Below are 19,851 nucleotides of genomic sequence, written 5' to 3'. Positions count from 1 at the left end.
CCTCTAATTCCGGTCAGAGTATTCAGTATTCACTTCTCGTAAAATTGGCTCAGAAGTCCCTTCAAGAGGATCGGAAATAAAATCAGCCCTTCTACTCTGTTTGGAAACTGGAGCGGCATTTTTCCTGGTAGAATCCCCTTTTGTGGTGGCTTTTCCTCGCAGTTCACGTACCTGTGCATTTAGGACCGAGGTAGGTTTTCCGTCCCATTTCCTCATGTCCTCTCCCTGATCACATAGGTAAAACCACAGGGCACCTCGCGGTGTGTACCCTCTATATTCTCTCTCTTGGGCAGAGGAACGCTCACTCCTAATAGCTGAAACATTGGTCCTTACACGTGTGGAGTAGGACATATCCTCTTTGAATTGCTGGAAATCCTCAGACAGCTTCTCCACAGCCGCAATGCAAGCTTGTAGGGAGGAGGAGAGATTTTCTTCGTATTGATGGAGTTGGCGAGCCACTTCCTCCACTGTCGGTGCCTCTTCATCCTTCCAGGCCATTATTGCCAATGCGTTGGCATAGGACGATGGTGCGCTCCGTACAAACTTCCGCCACATGGGTCGTGTGCATTGGACTTCGTCTGGATCTTTGGGTAATTGTGGGTTGTCCGGGTCATGATGAACCGTCTCTAGCACAGCTAATTCCCTCAGATATTGAATACCTTTTTCCATGGTGGTCCACTTGCTTGATTGACATATAACATTTTCCTTAAAGGGGTACCTTTCCTTCACACTTGACAGGAGTCGCCTCCAAAGGCTGATGGCTTGTGTCCCTCTTCCAATTGCCTTGTCAATGCCACCTTCCCTGGCAAGCGATCCCAGTTGCTTGGCTTCCCTACCTTCTAATTCCAAGCTATTAGCCCCATTGTCCCAGCATCGGAGGAGCCAGGTGATAATATGCTCACCTATACGGCGGCCAAAGTCTTTTCGCAAATCCCGCAGCTCACTCAAGGATAGGGACCGGGTTATTACCTCTGGTTCTGCCTCCTCCTCCGGTTCCCGTGATGACCCTGGTTCCTCTTCATCCTTCGCTAAGCGAACTGATTTTTTTGTATATTTCTTTTTCTGTACGGGGGCAACTGATGCTGGTGCAGGTTGGTCCGCTGGTTCAGTTGCAGTATCGCTAGCCAGGTTTTGGATAACCGCAGTGTCTGTTGACGAGGTTTGGGTAGCAGCAGTGCTCGTCGCTGGGGCTGGAGGGACCGCAGTGCCCGTCGCCGAGGTTTGGGTAGCTGCTGTGCTCCTTGCCGGGGCTGGAGGGGCTGCAGTGCCTGTTGCTGAGGTTTGGGTAGCCCGAGTTCTCATCGCCGGGGCTGGAGGGGTCACGGTGCCCGTCGCCAAGGTCTGGGTGCCTGCAATGCTCCTTGTCGGGGCTGGAGGGGCCGCAGCGCCTGTTGCCAAGGTTTGAGTGGCCGCGGTGCTCATAATTTTGTTGTTAGGTCCAGAGACTTTCTCTTCCCCTTGAGGGTACTGAATGGTGTCGAACAGGGCTCGATAGGCATGGGCCAGGCCCCAGCACGTTGCAGTGATTTGTATCTCTCTGGAGCTGCCGGGGTGACAGCATACCTTTTCCAAATATTTTACTAGTTCTTCTGGATCCTGCACTTGTTCAGGGGTGAATTTCCAAAACATTGGAGGTGCCCACTTTTCTAGGTACCTGCCCATACTACCCCACACACCCTGCCACTCATAATTATCCAGCCTTGGGGCACACCTCTGGGTGATCTTCTTAAATAGCTGTTTAACCTTAAACAAGAGCTGAACCACATTCAGAAGTATGCTAATTCCTAGCAGTAGGGCTAGGACCGTGCTAGTCCCAACACTCCAGGAGTATTCAAATTTCTCAAAATTCTCAAACACCATTGTAACTGGACTGAAGGAGAAAGGAGAGGGGAAGAAAGGTACCCCACCCATAGACTGGTTTTCCATGGAGGAAAGGTAAATGGTATAATTATTAATAGTTTCCCACAAACGGCTCCCACAGTATAAAGGTGACAATGCTAAGTGCAAATACCGGATTAATCCCACAGCTGATGACTTTATCATACCATAAACCAGAGTTATACCATACATCAAAGCGAAAACCTTAATCCACCTCCCACGGATGATAAGCAGTAGAAGAGGAACTACATACAGCAAGCGAGGAGATACATAACAGAGCCTTAAAAACCAGAGCAACAACTCTAATACATAAATCAACATAATGAATGCTTAGAACAAATCTGTTTTAATGGGCTCTGGTCAGGTTTGTCGTTATCTCAACCCTTCGTGCCCCATGTTGGGCGCCAAAAGGACTGTCGTGGTTTAACCCCAGCCAGCAACTAAGCACCACGCAGCCGCTCACTCACTCCCCCCCCATCCAGTGGGATGGGGGAGAAAATCAGGAAAAGAAGTAAAACTCCTGGGTTGAGATAAGAACGGTTTAATAGAACAGAAAAGAAGAAACTAATAATATAATGATAACACTAATAAAATGACAACAGTAAGTAATAAAAGGATTGAAATGTACAAATGATGCACAGGGCAATTGCTCACCACCCGCTGACCGACACCCAGCCAGTCCCCGAGCGGCCAAAATCACTGCCCCCCCCCCTTCCCAGTTCCTAAACTAGATGGGACGTCACATGGTATGGAATAGACCGTTGGCCAGTTTGGGTCAGGTGCCCTGGCTGGGCATGAGAAGCTGAAAAATCCCCAACCATAGTCTAAACACTACTGAGCAACAACTGAAAACATCAGTGTTATCAACATTCTTCACATACTGAACTCAAAACATAGCACTGTACCAGCTACTAGGAAGACAGTTAACTCCATCCCGGCTGAAACCAGGACACAGAATGATGTGGTAGAATGCCTATCGCTGTGCAGAACAAATCATTGTGATGCTAAGCCTAAAAGGAGAACTTTTTTGGTACATGACTTGTATAGATAAATCCTCTAGTTACAGCAAAGGTATTCCTATTATTTCTTTTAATATTTATGCAAAGTGAAGTGCTGTTTCCAAATAACTGTAGACTTTGGGGAGCATAGGGCTGATCATTTTTGCTGTCTTTTGTATCAAAACAGATTCTGCAGAACATTAGGTAAAACTGAGGGTAAAAAGTAATAAAAACAGCTTGAAAAAAAATATTTTTTGCTTTCATTTTAGCCTCAAAGTTTAGCCTCAAACAGTAATACTTATTAAAGACTCCTAAAACCCAATCAAACTAGATGAGGAAAAACGTTTTGTGTCCCAATAATTGACTGCACTGATGCATAATACCTCAGAGTGTTTCCCTTTTGTAGGCTATAATGATAAATATACTGTGAATATTAAATGCAAATAATTGCTTTCACTTAGAACTTTTCATTTAGCCAGAAATGTGACCAACTAGTGAGGCAGAGAAGCATTTCTACTTTGAAGCAATTTACCTCAGCACTTAGATCTCAGAGTTTGTAGCCCTGAAGCTTTATTTTTTAATATTTTTTTTCGGATGAATCAGAAATGGTAATGGCTTTTTCACAACGTTTTCTTCAACGTTTGAATTGCTGAATTACTTCAAAAGTAAGGATACTTATGACTGAATCAGTTAAGGAAGACCTTTTGAGCTCCTGCAGAGCAACGTAAGATGCACATTTTCTGTAGGGGTAACAGGTTAATTAAGGTACAAGCATGCAGATTCTTCAGTTAGATTTATTTTCCAAGGGAAGTCATAAATACCAGAGAACCCTTTGTGTCAGACCATTGTAGTTTGCAGAGATGCTCATCTCCCAGTAAGGAGGATTGTGCCGTGTAAAATATCACTACTGTATAAGGATTTTTCATGGGAACAGAGCCTCACACTGTTTATAGCTAGTGTTGTTACTGGGGCGGTGGCATGTGGGGGGCTGCTTTCTCTTGCTGTATAAAATTTTTTCTCCCACTGTACTAAGATTACCCACTCAGAGTAATTGAAGCATAAAGGCTATAGAAACACTAAATTTTTATATTGCACTGTAAAATTGAGGCACAGAAGAAAATCTCCCCATTCTTCATTCAGCAGTAGAGTTTTCATGCACTGCACGTGGCAGGGCTGCGTGCGGAGGGAGGTACTTCCCCACGTCAGGCGATGTGACAGGAGTGTAGATCATGTGCTGAGCCTCTGTCCTTGTATCAGCTTGTATGATAGAAGTGAAGTCATGACGTGAAGCACAGCCAGACAGCACAGCCTCGGGCCCATTACAGGATGTTAATTCCCTGGCCCCAACCGTGGTTCGTTACCATGAAACGGGGCCGGATGGACTATGTGTTCTCAAACACATAGTATGAGAAGATTGGTCTCTACAAGGGAAGAACAGAAAGGATGCATTACGGCTATTTTATTAGGAATAGCTGTAGCCAAGTATCTGAAATACTGTCCTGTGCACCCTTGTACAATCATAGAACAAACTACTCGCTGGTGTAACACTGTGGAGAGCTTCAGCCTTCTTACTGTGCTGAGTACATCCATGCTAAACAATGCTGAGTGTGCTAACTGTCAAGATTTGGATGGTTTCTTTGGAAGGTTTTTTTGTGGGAGGGAGGTCTGTTGGGATGAGCTGAATATAAATATAGGAGCACTGCTGGGAACATGAGAATGGAAAGACAATATGCATTCATTGTAGAATATTAGCAATGATTATAGGCAAACATGTATTAGTTGCTTGATGCACAAGGGTCCAGAAGACATCCATGCCATATGTCACAAGTCACAAAATGTTCTCTAATCCTCTGTAATAAAACACAGGATCAGAAAATCAGAAGCTTGAAAAACCCAATTTGTCATGAAAATAATGGACTTGCCCATGATCTTTGTCTATGTAACAAAAGGGAAATTGTTCAGTAAAAATTCCTTCTGGATTGATCCTGAAAAGTGGGATGTGTTGCTACTCCAAGCATGATACTACCCCTATAGCACAAAAAAAAAAAATCAAGTTTCCAGTTTCTATATAATTTTTATATGTGGAATCAGCTTTTGTGCTATTAATGCACTTAGAAGAATAATTACAGTGTTCAGATCTTTGATCAGATACACAGATGCACAACTCCATGTTTTAATAAAGTTTATCATTAAACAAATATACTAGCTCATTTCACAAGAGACACTGAAACAATTCAGAAAGGATAATCGGTCATTGAATCACCATTTCATCTTTTTTCCGTAATCCAAGGGATAGAATTCAATATTTCTGACTAAATACATGACCTTTAAAGACTTTCTCCATTTTTTTTCTGATGCAAGTGTTGGAGGCTAATAATTTAACAGATTTTAATGTTTTTGCCCGTGTGTGGATAAATCTGTCACACAGTGAGAAAGGGCAGTTTAAGAAGTAAAAATACTTAGACATTTCAAAATACATGTATTATGAAAAAGAGTTAATTGTAACTTTGACTTATTTTAATAAATAATTCCATATTCACAATAAAACTTTAATTATTATTATTTTTGCTAACAGAAAAACTTGGGGTTTAATTTTATGACTCAGTGGTGGTTGTAAAATACCTTCAGAAACAGTCTATGCTTAAGGGTAAGATGTTGGCAAAGTATCTTTACTCTTTTTTTGCTCCTTGAAGTTAACAACTAAGCATTTTCTCAACTGCATATTAAAAAAGTGTACGTTTTGTAGGTAGAAATATTTTTAATTGCTCTACTGAAGTGTGGTGTGTGAACCTTTGGGAATTTTTAGTGACTTACACTGAAGATGAATTTTTCTTTTCCTGTAAGTGATTATGGATCACTTCTGTGATCAAATTTTGTAATTTTTTTTAATATAATATGAATTCTGTAAATAATAATGCAAGTACATAAAAAAGCAAGTGTTTCTTGTAGAGTGTAGTTGATACAGATTACAGGTAACTAGTGGACCATCAGAATGAAATTAAGCATGCTATTTTAGTGATGAAATATTTTAAGGACTTGATACAAATGCTGAAAGAGTATTGTTTCTAAAATGCTGCATGAAAGTTATGAAATATATCTTAAACTTTGTGAAATACTGCTTGCTAACCAGCTCTGCAGCTGTCTCCTACTGTACATCTAAAAGAGAAATCACTGAAATCTAGGTCTTAATATTTGGAATAAAAATTTATTTTCTTCACTTTGATCACAGCAAATCATTTAAGGGTTCAGCATGAGAGCATTTTACTGTACTACTTGTTGATCCTAGAACAATTGTCATAGCATTTACAGTCTGAAAATAGAATTTCAGTATGTAAAGAATTGTATTTTCTGAATTATTTATATAGATACTACTGTAGGATGTTACACAGCTTCAAGTTCTCTGAGCTGTATAGAAAGCTATTAAAAGGACATCTTGGTTTTAGGAAAACTCCAACCAAAAAGAATTGATTGGGAATAAACGTTAACTGTCAGCAAGCTCAGACAAGAAAAAAACAGTTAGTCAAAGTCAACACCTTTGGCACAGTTCTTCCAGATCTGAATTTTTTTTAGGGCTCACTGACAAGTAGCGAACAGCTGTCAGCATTCCTTTCTCCCAGAGGTGGAACAGTTTACTCAAAAACCAAGGCAGCAATCTGTTAAATCTCCCAACTGGGTACTGGCTATCAAATGCTGGACATCTTCCTTTATTGCAGAAGTAAAGTCAGAATCCCTGTTTCTGGGAGAACTTCCAGACAAAGTACCTGAGGCTTGACTAACATGAGAAAGGAGGTGAGGGGAAAATGGTCCAAAAGGGTTCCCTCTGAACCTTTATTTATTAATCTCATTAAGGTGAGGGCCAGCAGAAGAGTTATAAATAATCAATGCACAGTTCTACTTTTAAAAAGTCTAAAAAAATTAGCTTTTTTTATTTTGATCACTACTTATCATACCTAGCTAATCTGCAAATAAGAAGTTAGATCCCTTTCTATTAAGTGAATAGTCCTAATGCTGAAGAAATTATTAATTGAACTTGTGGTGTGCACTTGTAATTTTTCTGCTTACTAACACCTACATACAAGAGCTGGCATTGATACATCAAGTTTTGTTCATCCTGGGGATGATGACAGCAGGAAGACTGTTGATTCTGGTGCTTAAGGTACTTAATGTGTCTGTTAATGATGTGTGAAACAGAATAGTATCCAGTACTTTCTTTTGTGGCTGTGTTGGCTCAAACTTACTTCTCTAGGAAGAATTAGCGGATATGCCTTTCAATATGCAGCAAGATGTAACTCTTGTATCCATGGCATTTTACTATCACTTATGGATTATAATCACACTCCAGTTCTCCCTGTTGTTTCTGGGTGCATCATACAGTAAAGTGATGGGCATAACATACAGATAGCAGCAGGCTTTAATCCCTTACAATAATTTGATAGTGAAACATGAATCATTGTTCTGTTTTTGTAGCAAAATGCTTCACAAAATTGTTACTTAGATGGTTTATAAACTACAAACAAATGGTTGTGTTATAAAGCTATTACATTACCAGTCATCATTTTTACAGATATAAAGCTGGTTTGTTATGTGTTGCACTAAGTGGAAACATAAAGAACTACTGTTGGCTGAGGACTGTGAGTAGAAAGAGGATGTTACGTATTTTTAGTGTAATGTCTGTTTGTAGGAAATTTGGCTGTTGCTGATTAATAATACGTAATTAATTCTTACTAAAACCCAAACACAGTATCATTAGGAAAAACTGAATGGACTTCTCAAGTCATTGATTCCCCTAGTCACAAGCAATCTAGTTTTTTAAACCTGATTAAATTGCATGCATTACTTGTATTGAAAATCTGATCTAAATTCTTCTTCTCACAGCTAGAAATTTTCCTTCAACTTCCTGCCCAGGTAAACCTAAGGCTAGTTTGCTTTCGTTATCTCTCTCTTATTTACTTAATGTATTTAGAGACAATATTATTCTTATCCTTCATTTTGTAAGGTTAAACAAGCCAAATAACATTAACCTCTTCTCATAGGTTAGCTTCTGGTCCTGGCAAATCTCTTTTGCATTGATTGGTCTCATGCATTTGATAAAGATGCAGGTTCAGAATTGTGTGAAATTGTCTGCTGTGTCTTGCAGAAATATTCTGAGTGATGAACACAAAATCTTGTTTTCCTTTTCTGTGGAGGATTCACACTGATGTTTCATAATCTCTCCATGTCACCTTACTGTCTGCTAATATTCTTATATTCCCCTTATTTGTCAGTTATCTCCAGTTTAAAAAGTCATTTTGTTCTAAGATGTTTAGTCACCTACCTCTTAAATCCATGGGTGTAGGATTATGTGTTTTGTATTATTATAACAACTGAATTTCTGCATTGTTGCTTCTCCAAGTTCACTGGCTCTTCTTGTGGAGTGTCTTCTCCTCTTGTCTATTCATGATGTCCTTGACTTTGTGTCATGAGCAGTGTCCCAGACTTTGTGCCAGTGTCACTAGGTATGATATTTTTCCTCAGAAACTTCTGTGATGACTTCCCTCCAAACTGAGAGTTCCCCATTTAAACATAGCTGGCTATTGCTTCTCCGTTATCCTGTTCACATGCATTTCATAATTCCAGTCTTAAACTTTATCTTCTCCAGGCTGACAGTTTTTCTCATAGCACCATATAAAATGACTTGCTGAAATCTGTTTTCTTGTCCAGAAACTTATGATCACCCTTAGGTTAGTGTTGCATTTTATTATAGTACACATTATTGAGAATATCCTAATGTGCCTGTAGTTACCTGAAATTTTTAAATTTTTAATTCATCCTTCAATTAAGGTACTCAGCTCATTGCTGTTCAGCCAAACAGTATCATCTCAAACACAGCAGATTTTACGTGTGTTCTTCATATGGATGAAATGCCCCTTGAAGTCACTGGAAATGAATATGAATAAATCTTCATCTTTAGGAGAGCTAAACACTAAAGAGCAGGGTGAAGAAAGACCAGGAATAGTTCCTGTTCATCTTATTTCTAAATTTATTAAAAGTCCAGTTTAGATAAAATGGTCAACAGTTTAGTACTACTGTAGATTTAGGAAGAGCTGGACTGGATGAAGGATTAAGTTCCATGTCTTCTCTGTTAAATGAGAGAAATTGTTCTTAAACAATGCTCATAGAAAAATCGTGTTAATTTAAAAAACACCATTTGCATTCAATCTTTTAATATGTGATAGTCTTGCAATAATAAAGTAGGTTGGTTTGGGCTTTTGTGTATACATAATAACTTTCCTTTTTTATTACTTCAGTAAATCACAGAGATTACAATGATTTCAGAGCTTGCAATGCAAATTACATTGTACTTACATATTAGCTATTGTATTTCTCTGCCACGATAATAAAGCATTGCCTTTATTCTAATTTGTTTCTTCTCATTTTTTTTTATTCCTGCTTGCAGTTCAGAGTTCCTCAGAGCACAATTAGATTATTCACATTTCTTGCCAACTTCTAGTTTCAGCTGGCGTGAAAAGAGGCAAGCAGGAGTCCTTGCCAACTCTTGTGTTAGTTGTGCTGTAAGAATTGTTCAGAAGACAGCAAACTTTTCAGGAAAGTAACAGAGTCATGCAGTATGAAAAAATAAAATGTTGTGCCTCCATGTATTATATTGAATTGAAGACAACTTCTCTTATTCACTGCTTTTAGTGAACGTAAAGTGTTATGTCAGACTAAATTTTCATTTGACAAAATATCCTCTCTCTGCAGTAGCCAGTAGAAGAAACCGAGGCGGGGGTGTAAGGCAATAAAGACATTGTGATATAGCCTCAGCTGTGGCTCCAGGAGCCTGCAGTACAGCAATATTGTGGAGAAAGTGTACCTTTATGTTTAACATAACAATGACTGAAGCTTCCCACTAAGCTGTTGGCTCACTCTTTGAAGCCATGCAAAATTTTACCATCAGCAGCTTACTGTGCCAGTAAATTCTGTGGTTGAGCTATGTATTTCCTTTTTTGTTTTTGATTCTTGGGAGCATCATTGTATATGTCATAGTTCTTTATGTGAGAAGAGACAGTCAATATTCCTATCCATTTCCCTTATGGTGCTACTGACTTTATAGATCTCGGGGTTGGCCCTCTTTGGATTACTCCCTTTTGCCTTAGTCATCTATTCATCTAATGATCCACAAGTGCAATCATCTGGTGGCCTTGGTTAGTACCTTTCTACTCATATTTTATTGTTTTCAGATAGGACATCATGATATTGACAAGGTACCTGCCCACAGCCTTCAAGATTCAGGTGCACTATGGCCACAACCATATAATGATGTTTCTCACTCACTCGAGACTTGTCCTCATGCTGTTTGCTTTTCCTTTCATCACTACTGAACATCAACGTGACATTTGCATAAAATTGCCTACTGTGTGACTAGGTTCTCTTTCCAGAGCGCTAACAGCTTGCACACAATCTGACATTCTTAAGGTATATTAGGATTGCCTTCTTCACATGTGTTTTGCATCTATCTACACAGAATTTAATCTGCCATTTTATTACCTAGCCATTCAAAATCACAAGAACTTTTGCAAGCAGGTTTACTTTTGCCATGCAGAATAATTTTAATTTATATTCAATTTATATCCTTTTCCAGATCACTTATGACTGTATTGACCAATTCAGGCCCTTGAACAGATCCATTCTCCAGGAAACTTAATCATCTTTCCCTCCTAAGCTTGACTACCTTGCTTAGAAATTTCAAAGCAAAGTTAGGAACACATTGAATTGCTTTCATCCAGATGTTAATAATTTCAGTTGTAAAAAGACATTTTTGTCCTGCAGTATCAAAAACAAATTTTAGTGTGGCACCAAGATTAAAACCTGCTATCTTCAGGAAAATTTTATGATTTCAGTGTTGTATTTGTTCTGAACTGTTTTCTCTGTGTTGAGATCTATTAAAAGTGTTCAGTAACATCATTTAAAATGGGTTAGTACAGTTCTGTATATGTGTGATAATATTGTATTACTGAGTTGATTCAAATTTTTTTTCATTGCTGCTGTTAATCTGTTGTTGATTATCAAAAGCAAAATCATTAGTATAATGGAGTACATCCTCTCACTATGATTTCGGTGGAGCATATCTAATAAACTAAGGCATCTGAAGTTGGAATGTAATAAAAATGCAGTATTTATGTTAATAGAATATTCCTGTTAAATGAGTACTGCTAATGAATCTGCTGTGAAGCTGAGCTTGTAATAAGTCAAGGGTTACAGAAGAATTTGCACAATAAGAGGACACCATTTAGTTTTACAGCAATAGTTTGTCATCTGTTAAGAATCTTTTGGATAAAATACATTATACTACTTTAAATAAAACTTACTGTGAAAATTCAGGTACCATAAGACAAGCAGAATACCCACCTCCAAAGACAGAACAAATGTGCTCTGACAGCTTTAGGTAGGAGTTCTGTGAATAAGGAGTATGTGAGTCATTTTGTAACAATGTATGTTTTTTCATGCTCACCCTCGCTTTAATATAACGGACATATCTGTTTTATTAAAGGCCAATTTAAGATAGCTTAAGGTAGTTCTCAGAATTAGGCTGTTGCTTTTCTCCATGTTATATGACTGTAGCCTCAAAAATGCTGACCTGACTGATGGTAGTAGCTATGTTTGCTCAAGCAGAGTCATTTGGGATCTGAATGGAGCGGGAGGGACATTCTTGAAATTTTGTATTAAAATTCTGTTTTTCTAAATATGGCAATGTGTATTTCTTGTACATGCTAATGGATTTTCAATAGTTGTTGTGGTTCTTAGCTCTGTTAGGAGTTGTTTTACATTTATTGCCCTATGCTTAATATTACTTCCGGTAGCAAAACCTCTGTTGTGAAAAGAATTGCAGTAAAATGAGCTAAATGTTTTGAGTTTGAGACATTGTGTCATCAGACCTCACCTCTCTTGATTTCCTCATTGTGTAAAAGATAAACTTCAATACTCATCTCAAAATCTGGTTATAGCTCAAGCTTACAACACATCCTTGAACGTTTTGTAATTAGCATATTTTCCTTATGTATTAATTACAGACCAGTCTGCAGATGAAAAAAGCAGCCTCTTCTTTATCTGCTACTCATGGGAAATAATTCTGTTTCTCTGGAGTTAGTAGGTGTTAGCTTAGCAAAGAGCAGTGGGTCTTAAATGTATTTATGATGTTAATATTTTACTCCTCCATATTCTTTCCCATTTAAGAATAAATACTCATCACATTAAATTAATAATGAGCTAAGTTTTCTTTTAGGGAGAAAACTGAGTCAGAGAAAGTTTTATGATTTGCTCATAATTTAGCTGTTAGCACAGAAAGGTATCAAGGCCAGATACTTTAAATGCTAGACCTGGGCTTCAGCCATAAAATGTATCTCTTCACTATTTAGAAGATATTACAATTACTGATTTGACAGAAGTAGAATACCTTTTCTTGCTACAGAAATACATTGGAAATTACTCAGGGTGAGTTACTAGCATGATCTATAGCTTAATTGATGTATTCTATTACATGTATCCCTGCCAACGCACATATTCCAATGGCTATATTTAAATCATTGAATTCTTTGTCCACATGAGGAAAAAAATAGTTTTGTTGAAATTATGTCCATTCAGTTTTTGAATGTTAAGTAGCACAAACTATTTGCATATGTCCATAGAAAATACAAGCAGCTTTGTGCTGCATAGACATAAATCCAGGATCCTCTTGAAAAACATCACCAGTGTTGGTAACCTTTCAGTAAAGATCTGTGCTAATAAAGGTTTAGATGTAGGTGAAGACTTAGTGTTTCATGCATAGCAGCATTCAGCCTGCACCTGGGAACTTGGAAATATTACCTACAGACCTTTGGTTAAGTGTTTCATTTAGTTTTTCAGTTAGATGAAGTAAAGATAAACCCAACATATCTGCCTTTCTGTTTAGTTAGAGGACAATATTTGCTTACTGGGGACAGTACTTAGACTGAGACCAAAACAGTGTAAATAATTCATACTGAATACTTTAAAGTTCTGTGCCTAAAAATAGCCATGATCTGTAAGAATTGGTAATGAACCACAGTACCAATGTGGCTCCTTTTGTGGGTAGAAGCACTTCCACTTAGTCTTCCCTTTTTTTCTCTCTCTTTCTTTCTAGATGCAGCAATTGTTCCATGAAAACTATGAACACAACCGCAAGGGTTACATTCAAGATCTTCACAACAGCAAGATTCACACAGCCATAACACTTCATCCAAACAAAAGACCAGCCTACCAATACAGGCTGCACAATTACATACTGAGTCGCAAAATTTCCGAACTGCGCTATCGGACCATCCAGCTCCATAGAGAAAGTGCCCTGATGAGCAAGCTCAGTAACAGTGAAGTAAATAAGGAAGATCAGCAATTGGGAGTGATGCCATCTTTCAATCATTTCCAGCCACGTGAAAGGGATGAAGTCATTGAGTGGGAGTTCCTGACAGGAAAATTTCTTTACTCAATGGTGGAGAACCAGCCACCCCGGCAGAGCCTGAGCAGCATCCTGCGGGCTGCACTGGATGACACTGTGATGCAAGTCATGGAAATGATAAATGAGAACTCCAGGTCTAGAGGAAGGCTTATTGATTTCAAGGAAATACAGTATGGCTACCGCAGGGTGGACCCTCTGCATGGAGTGGAGTACATCCTGGATTTACTGCTGTTGTACAAAAGGCACAAAGGAAGGAAAGTTACGGTTCCGGTGAGACGCCACGCTTACCTTCAGCAGTTGTTTAGCAAACCTTTTTTCAAAGAAGCAGAGGAGCTGGATGTAAGAAGCTTGCTGGAGGATACCAACACTGACACTCAATCTTTCTCTTTTCTTTCAAATTCTTTGAAGATTTTTTCCTCATCGTTCCAAGGCACCAAAGACATTGTGGGACGCAGTGACAAGAAAATACATATTCTTGTCCCTCTCACAGGAAGATTTGACATTTTCTCAAGATTTATGGGTAACTTTGAGAAGACTTGTCTGATTCCCAAGCAGAATGTAAAGTTGGCAATAATTCTCTTCAGTTCTGAGTCAGGCCAAGACTCCAGTAGGCACATAGAACTAATGAAAGAATACAGCATTAAGTATCCTAAGGCAGATATGACCCTGATTCCAATGGCAGGAAAGTTTTCTAGAGGTTTAGGTCTTGAAATGGCCTCATCTCGATTTGACAATGGCACTTTGCTGCTGTTCTGTGATGTTGATCTGGTATTCACACCAGACTTCCTCCAGCGGTGCAGAGAGAACACTATTCAGGGAGAACAGGTTTACTACCCTATCATCTTTAGCCAATATGATCCAAAAGTAATATATGGAGGCAACCCTCCAGCTGACAATAGTTTTGTTTTCACAAAAAGAACTGGATTTTGGAGGGAGTATGGATTTGGAATTACCTGTATTTACAAAAGTGATCTACTTACTGCTGGTGGATTTGATACCTCAATTCAAGGCTGGGGACTTGAGGATGTAGACCTCTTTACTAAAGTGATAACATCTGGCTTGAAGGCTTTCAGAAGTCAGGAAGTAGGAGTCGTCCATATTTTTCATCCAGTTCAGTGTGACCCCAATTTGGATCCGAAACAATATAAAATGTGCTTAGGGTCCAAAGCAAGTACGTTTGCCTCCACCATGCAGCTCGCTGAACTCTGGCTACAGAAACATTTGGGGGTCAGGTACAATCTAACTCTCTCCTGACATCTCAGCCTATTTGGCCTTTTTAGGGGAGTTTACCTCATTCTCGTTGTTATTATTTGATTTTGCTGTCATAGTTTTAAACTCCCTCCTCGTTGTCTTCCAAAGACCTTTGACCTCAAATGGGATGAGTCTGCTGTTCGCTGATGTTTCTTATACCTACTGAACTGGTGAGGTGAATTCCTTCATATTTCCTTTATTTGAAATTCAGTCAAGTCATGGCAATCATATGATCCCATGGAGCATATCCATCACAATAGACTGCATCAGAAGAATGTTCTCTTGGCTTTGGGATGCAGTATCATCTTTGTTGCATTTCTCAGATTTGGTGCGATACAAATATTTACTGATGAAGGTACCACAAAAGTGCTTTATGCTTCTTCTGGGGATGGAACTCTATAAGATAAACTTGAGTTTTATAATTTATATGAGGACTTATATGTATAAACGCTACTTTTCGTCATCTTTAGAATTTTTAAAGTAAATGAATAACTATGATTGTACCTTTATTTTTAAAAAAAAAAAAGAAAACCTGAGGAGCTACTTGCAAATACAACTGGTACTGGCTACCAAGGTCCTTAAATGTCTTATTATAATAACAAACTTCTCATTGTTGTTCACTCTAAGTGTAAATGAACTTTAATTTCAAAAGGAACAGAATTTAATCAAATGCTTATGTACAGTTTAGAAGATTTGTGAACCAACATCCTTCATTTGCAGGCAAGAAGAAACTATGACTTAACATGGTCATTTACGATAAAGTGCAGGCATACAATATTCTTTTTTTGAAACACATACTGTAAGTTGCTGTTTCTCTTTTTAGAATGAGCATCTTAATACATAATTTTCTTTTACATTCCTTTCATAAAGCCGCACTTGATACAGCATTAGAACTTAAAGCTATATCTTTTCTTTTACATTTTCCATGAATATTGGTACTCAGTAGCAATTTGTTATTAAAAATAAAATAATTGTAGCATAATTATTTAAGTTACAAAATTTACTATTGCTGGTCAAAGTTCCTTGCCAATATATTTATATTAGTGGAGGTTATAAGACTGTGTTAAGATTTATCTCTCTGGACAGCCTGAAGTTGTCATATTGTGGATTTATGGAGTAAAGTATTTAAAATGATACCAACATAAGAAATAATAAAATCAATTTTGGTATTTTAGAGAAATGTTTATATAGGGTGTGTGTGGGTGTGTGTATCCCTATATATAGATAGATATAGAGACAGAGTCATTTCAAAATATGTTCCTCTTTTCAGTTCAGGCAGCCATTTGTTACAATCATTGTTATTTTTACCACATGCTTGGAACATTTCATGTTATGCTGTGCTAAGCACTCAAAGGCATCCAAGAAACCATCAGAATTCAACCAAACTTAAATGAATGCAGTGGGTACATCTAATAACCTCAGTACCCTTGATTTCAGACTATATCTGAAATAGAGCTGGGCAGGAAAAAGTAAGCAATTATTGAATTTAAGTTTGTAAGTTTTTCAGGTGTAACTGACTCCTTCTGTGTTTCCTTTCAAAAAACAACTAAGAGATTGGAATTCACTGGTACATCTCTGTTCAGGATTTACTGTGCAAGGAAAAAGGAATCCCTGAAAAGGAGTGAATAAACTCAGAACTGAAGGGCTGGTCATAGCTTTTTGTATGCTTTAAAAAAGGCCATCCCCATTGCCTTGGAGAAGGTATTAATTGTGGTAGATGAGAACAGATAGAAGGTAATTTGTGCTTGTCTGCCCTCCCCAAGGAGAGCTCCTGGCTTGTTATTCTTCTTGAGGCACTTGCCTTCCTAGCCCAGTATTGTTAGCTCAAATGTCTGGAGAGAGTAAAATTCCCTATTACTTTTGAAATAGTTCTTGGAAACTGCTCTTTAAATTGAGTGCAAAGATCATGCTTTGTTCAATAAGAGAGCCAAGAACAAGGAACATACAATTTACTTGATCAATCTTGTCTAACTGATGCAACTCAGACTGTAAATATCAAAAACTGAATGCCTGTTGATAAATGTTTGTGATGATTTCATAAACAGGAAAAAAATAATGATTTACAAAGACATCTAAGGAAATAATTGTCTGCTGGAATGTATTCCAGTGCTTGTTTCAATTACTTTCCTTAGTGGCCAGAAAGTATTTGCTCAGCTCAAAGTAAAATAGTAGTTTAGAACAAGAAATTAAACCAGTCATTCAGTGGGGATAAAGATGTATACAGAGGGCTTGCAGGATCAGGTCCTACATGATATAAGCAAAATGCTAGTATTTACCAGTACAAATATTTATTTAGTGTCTGATTCATTTATTTATATGATGAATTACTTTGTTAAAAATCTGATTATGATTATAAATGTTTATTATAAAATATTGCATTGTCTTTTGAAATAACTATCCTGAGATAACTTGAGAACTTGTGTTAGTTTGTTTAAGGAATAATATGCCTTCTAAGGAGATCATATTAAAAGAAAAAAAAAAAAGCACAAAAGTGTTAGAGTAATGTTATGGATGTATAGATTAAGATGGGAATGTCTGTGCTAATCAACTGTTTGCTTTTGTCTAGTCTGAATCATAACCCTGATTGTAAAATGGAATTTCTATGTGTATGATGTCCCTTTGTAAATGCGTAACTAATGAATTCATAGGAACATAAGGACCAATTTTTCCCAAAACCTCCTTACCCTGGGAAGAGGTTCCCTGGTTCCATTGCTGGGAAGTGGGTTGCGAACTGCTTGCACTTTGGCTTTTCAGACACTGCCTTTGTTAAATCTCAGCAATCACCACAGAGAAACCTCAGAAATCCCCACACCACCCCCATCCTGGCATTTTCCCATTCACAGTACTCGATTTAACAGAGCATTTGCATCTTCTGGGTGAAGGAAACACATCAGGTTGGGCTTCCTAAGACTTGCTGAGTATACTCTGCATCAGGGTACTGGTTCTCAAGCTGGAGAAAGGCAGAAGGCCAGGGGGAGGCATGAGGATTAACCTGTCAACAGGCAGTAGTGCAAGCCAGCACAGAAGAGCTGCGCTTGCTGCCACCAGCTGCTTTTGGGAAGTGGAAGGTCCGTTTTAATAAGGGTTTGGGAGGAGTGAAAGGAGGACACTGAACTGAGGTTTCATTGGGTTGGGGCAGCCGGGTATCTTGTGCAGATCCTGTGTCTCCCTGTCCCAGGTGGAAAGGGAGGTCCCACACCTCCCCTGTTTCCTTTCAAGCGGCATTGTGAAGGAAGGGACAAAACCAGCAGTCCTTCCACTCAGTGGGGCTAGTGGGCCTGGACCATGCACTTGGAGTACTACCATAGCATGGGACATGTCGGGGAAAGGGTGCCAAACAGTCTTCCCAAAAAGCAGTACAGAGAGAAGCACCTTCTGCACTCACCAAACACCAGAAGGATGTGCGCAGAAATGCCTTTTGGAGCCTTTGTACCAGTGCTTAACAGTGCCTCAAGACTCTTAGAAAAATTATAATGCTGATAAAATGGCTCACAGGAGTGTGAGCCTCAGTGGATCCTGAGGAAATGTGGAGACTTCCAAGAAGAATGGGTTAACAACCACTTTCTTTAAATAGAGCAAATAAGCAATTTGAACTTCTTTTGTTTTTTTAAGAAGTAATTCTAGTGATTAGTCAAGACGTAGTTTGCCACACAGAAGATTTTGCTCCAAAGAGCAGTGCTAGTTTTAAGATATAAACAAAACACATGTGCAGTCTACATCTGCTTTTCCTGCAACTTGAAAATGGTTAAAATTTTTGGAAAAAAATATGTACTAAGAATTGGTGAGCCATTGACTGGAGGAAGGTTTTGTGTTTCTGCTCTATTTTTAAAAAAGAACCAGCTGAGAAGAAAACAAAAAATGCCTATAGTAGATACACACAAAAATCAGCCATGATGTGAGGGTAGCAGTGATGATTGTGGTCCTATACTGCAGCACAATGAGATGTCCCACAAAAGTCTTAACTATAACTGAATATCACTGAAGGTTATACTCTGTCATGAGTCCATAAGTAACATATAAAGTTAAATCAGTCCATTTTAAAGTCTTTCATTTCTTAGAATAATTCTCTTCAAATTTTCTTCTGTCAGCATTTGTTCACTTGATTAATGAGCTGGCTTTTCATGACTCACTCTCTCCTTCCTATTTTTCTTTCCCTTGGGTCTTCCCATTTGCAGTCTTTATTACTACAGTATTTGAAACTTTTTGAGCTAGCCTGATATTTCTGTTATGGTTTTATGATGTCACTGCCATAAAAAACTGCTGAACTAGAGTATTTTGCTGAATGAGTTTCCAGTCCTGCTTCAAATTGTTTCCATTTGCCTGTCACTGTAAGTTAGAAGTGTTCTGAATATTATTACTTCATCCTTTTCTCTGGTCTCCTTTGTACTGGAATCCCACCAAGGCAAGGAAATGCAAAAACTTGCCAATCCTTAAGTCTAGGAAAATGAACAGAATCTGGGGATTTTCTTGATCGCTTTTTTGTTTGGTTGGTTGGTTTTGGGGTTGGTTTTTTTTTGCATTCAAATCTTTCATCTAGAATTCCAGAAGCACATTTATCAGTTCCATAGTTTTAATAAAGTAAATAATGGTTATTAACATGTAAGACAGCACATATATGGACTATATGATAAAAACTGTAATTTTACATCCTTATTTTCTAGGCACCTAATTATTCAACAGATGTTTGCCATTTATAGGAACTTTGAAGATAAATTAAAAGCATCCTTGCTGATTTAGTGTTTATTTAGCATTAGTGGAAAGCTTAACCATGTAGGCAGAGATCAAAAGGTGTTCTATATACTGTAGGCTGCTGGGTTTTGTTTCTTTTGTAGTGCAGGTGGGAAGATCTCCTCAGCCCTGCATAGGATGCCTGCAGCGTGATAGTGTTTTCCACAAATCAGCCATGTCTGGCAATGATTTTAAGTGTCTGCAAAGCTATGGGCATAGCATCCAGCTCCATACAGCAGGCAAGACTTACCTAAACATGTGAGAGACTGGTTGTCAGACTCAGCAGGACTCTGGTGTGGCATAATCAGATGGTAGGTACTTAGGTCAAAAACATCTGCTGCCACAGCTTCTGGGCACACCCACTGAAGACATCCCTTTAAAAAGGAGGCCCCAGCAATGCAATGGGCTCTGTGAAGATATTCCTAAAGGAGATGTATGCTAGCTAATGCAGGTGCCAAACACTTTTACTTAGAGCAGGTAAATTGCCTTTAGGTGATTTCATCAAAAAAGGGGTAGAAAGAATAAAATTAATTATGAAAAAAAATT

The 19,851-nt window shown here is 38.4% G+C and overlaps 1 protein-coding gene across 1 annotated transcript in view; it reads left to right on the top strand.

Moving 5' to 3' along the window:
- CHSY3 (chondroitin sulfate synthase 3) overlaps positions 1-17,030 on the top strand; it is a 173,449-nt gene extending 156,419 nt beyond the window's left edge. Inside the window, exon 3 of the mRNA XM_075019831.1 lies at positions 13,015-17,030. Within this exon, the coding sequence (XP_074875932.1) occupies positions 13,015-14,580 (1,566 nt within the window). The 3' untranslated portion in view covers positions 14,581-17,030. The remainder of the gene's footprint in view (positions 1-13,014) is intronic.
- The last annotated feature ends 2,821 nt before the right edge of the window (positions 17,031-19,851 follow it).

The sequence above is a fragment of the Buteo buteo genome, chromosome Z (genome assembly GCF_964188355.1).
Source record: "Buteo buteo chromosome Z, bButBut1.hap1.1, whole genome shotgun sequence".
In the NCBI taxonomy this organism is placed as follows: Eukaryota; Metazoa; Chordata; class Aves; order Accipitriformes; family Accipitridae; genus Buteo; species Buteo buteo.
Note: the sequence above shows the minus strand (reverse complement) of the source record. Positions and strands in the feature narration are given on the sequence as shown.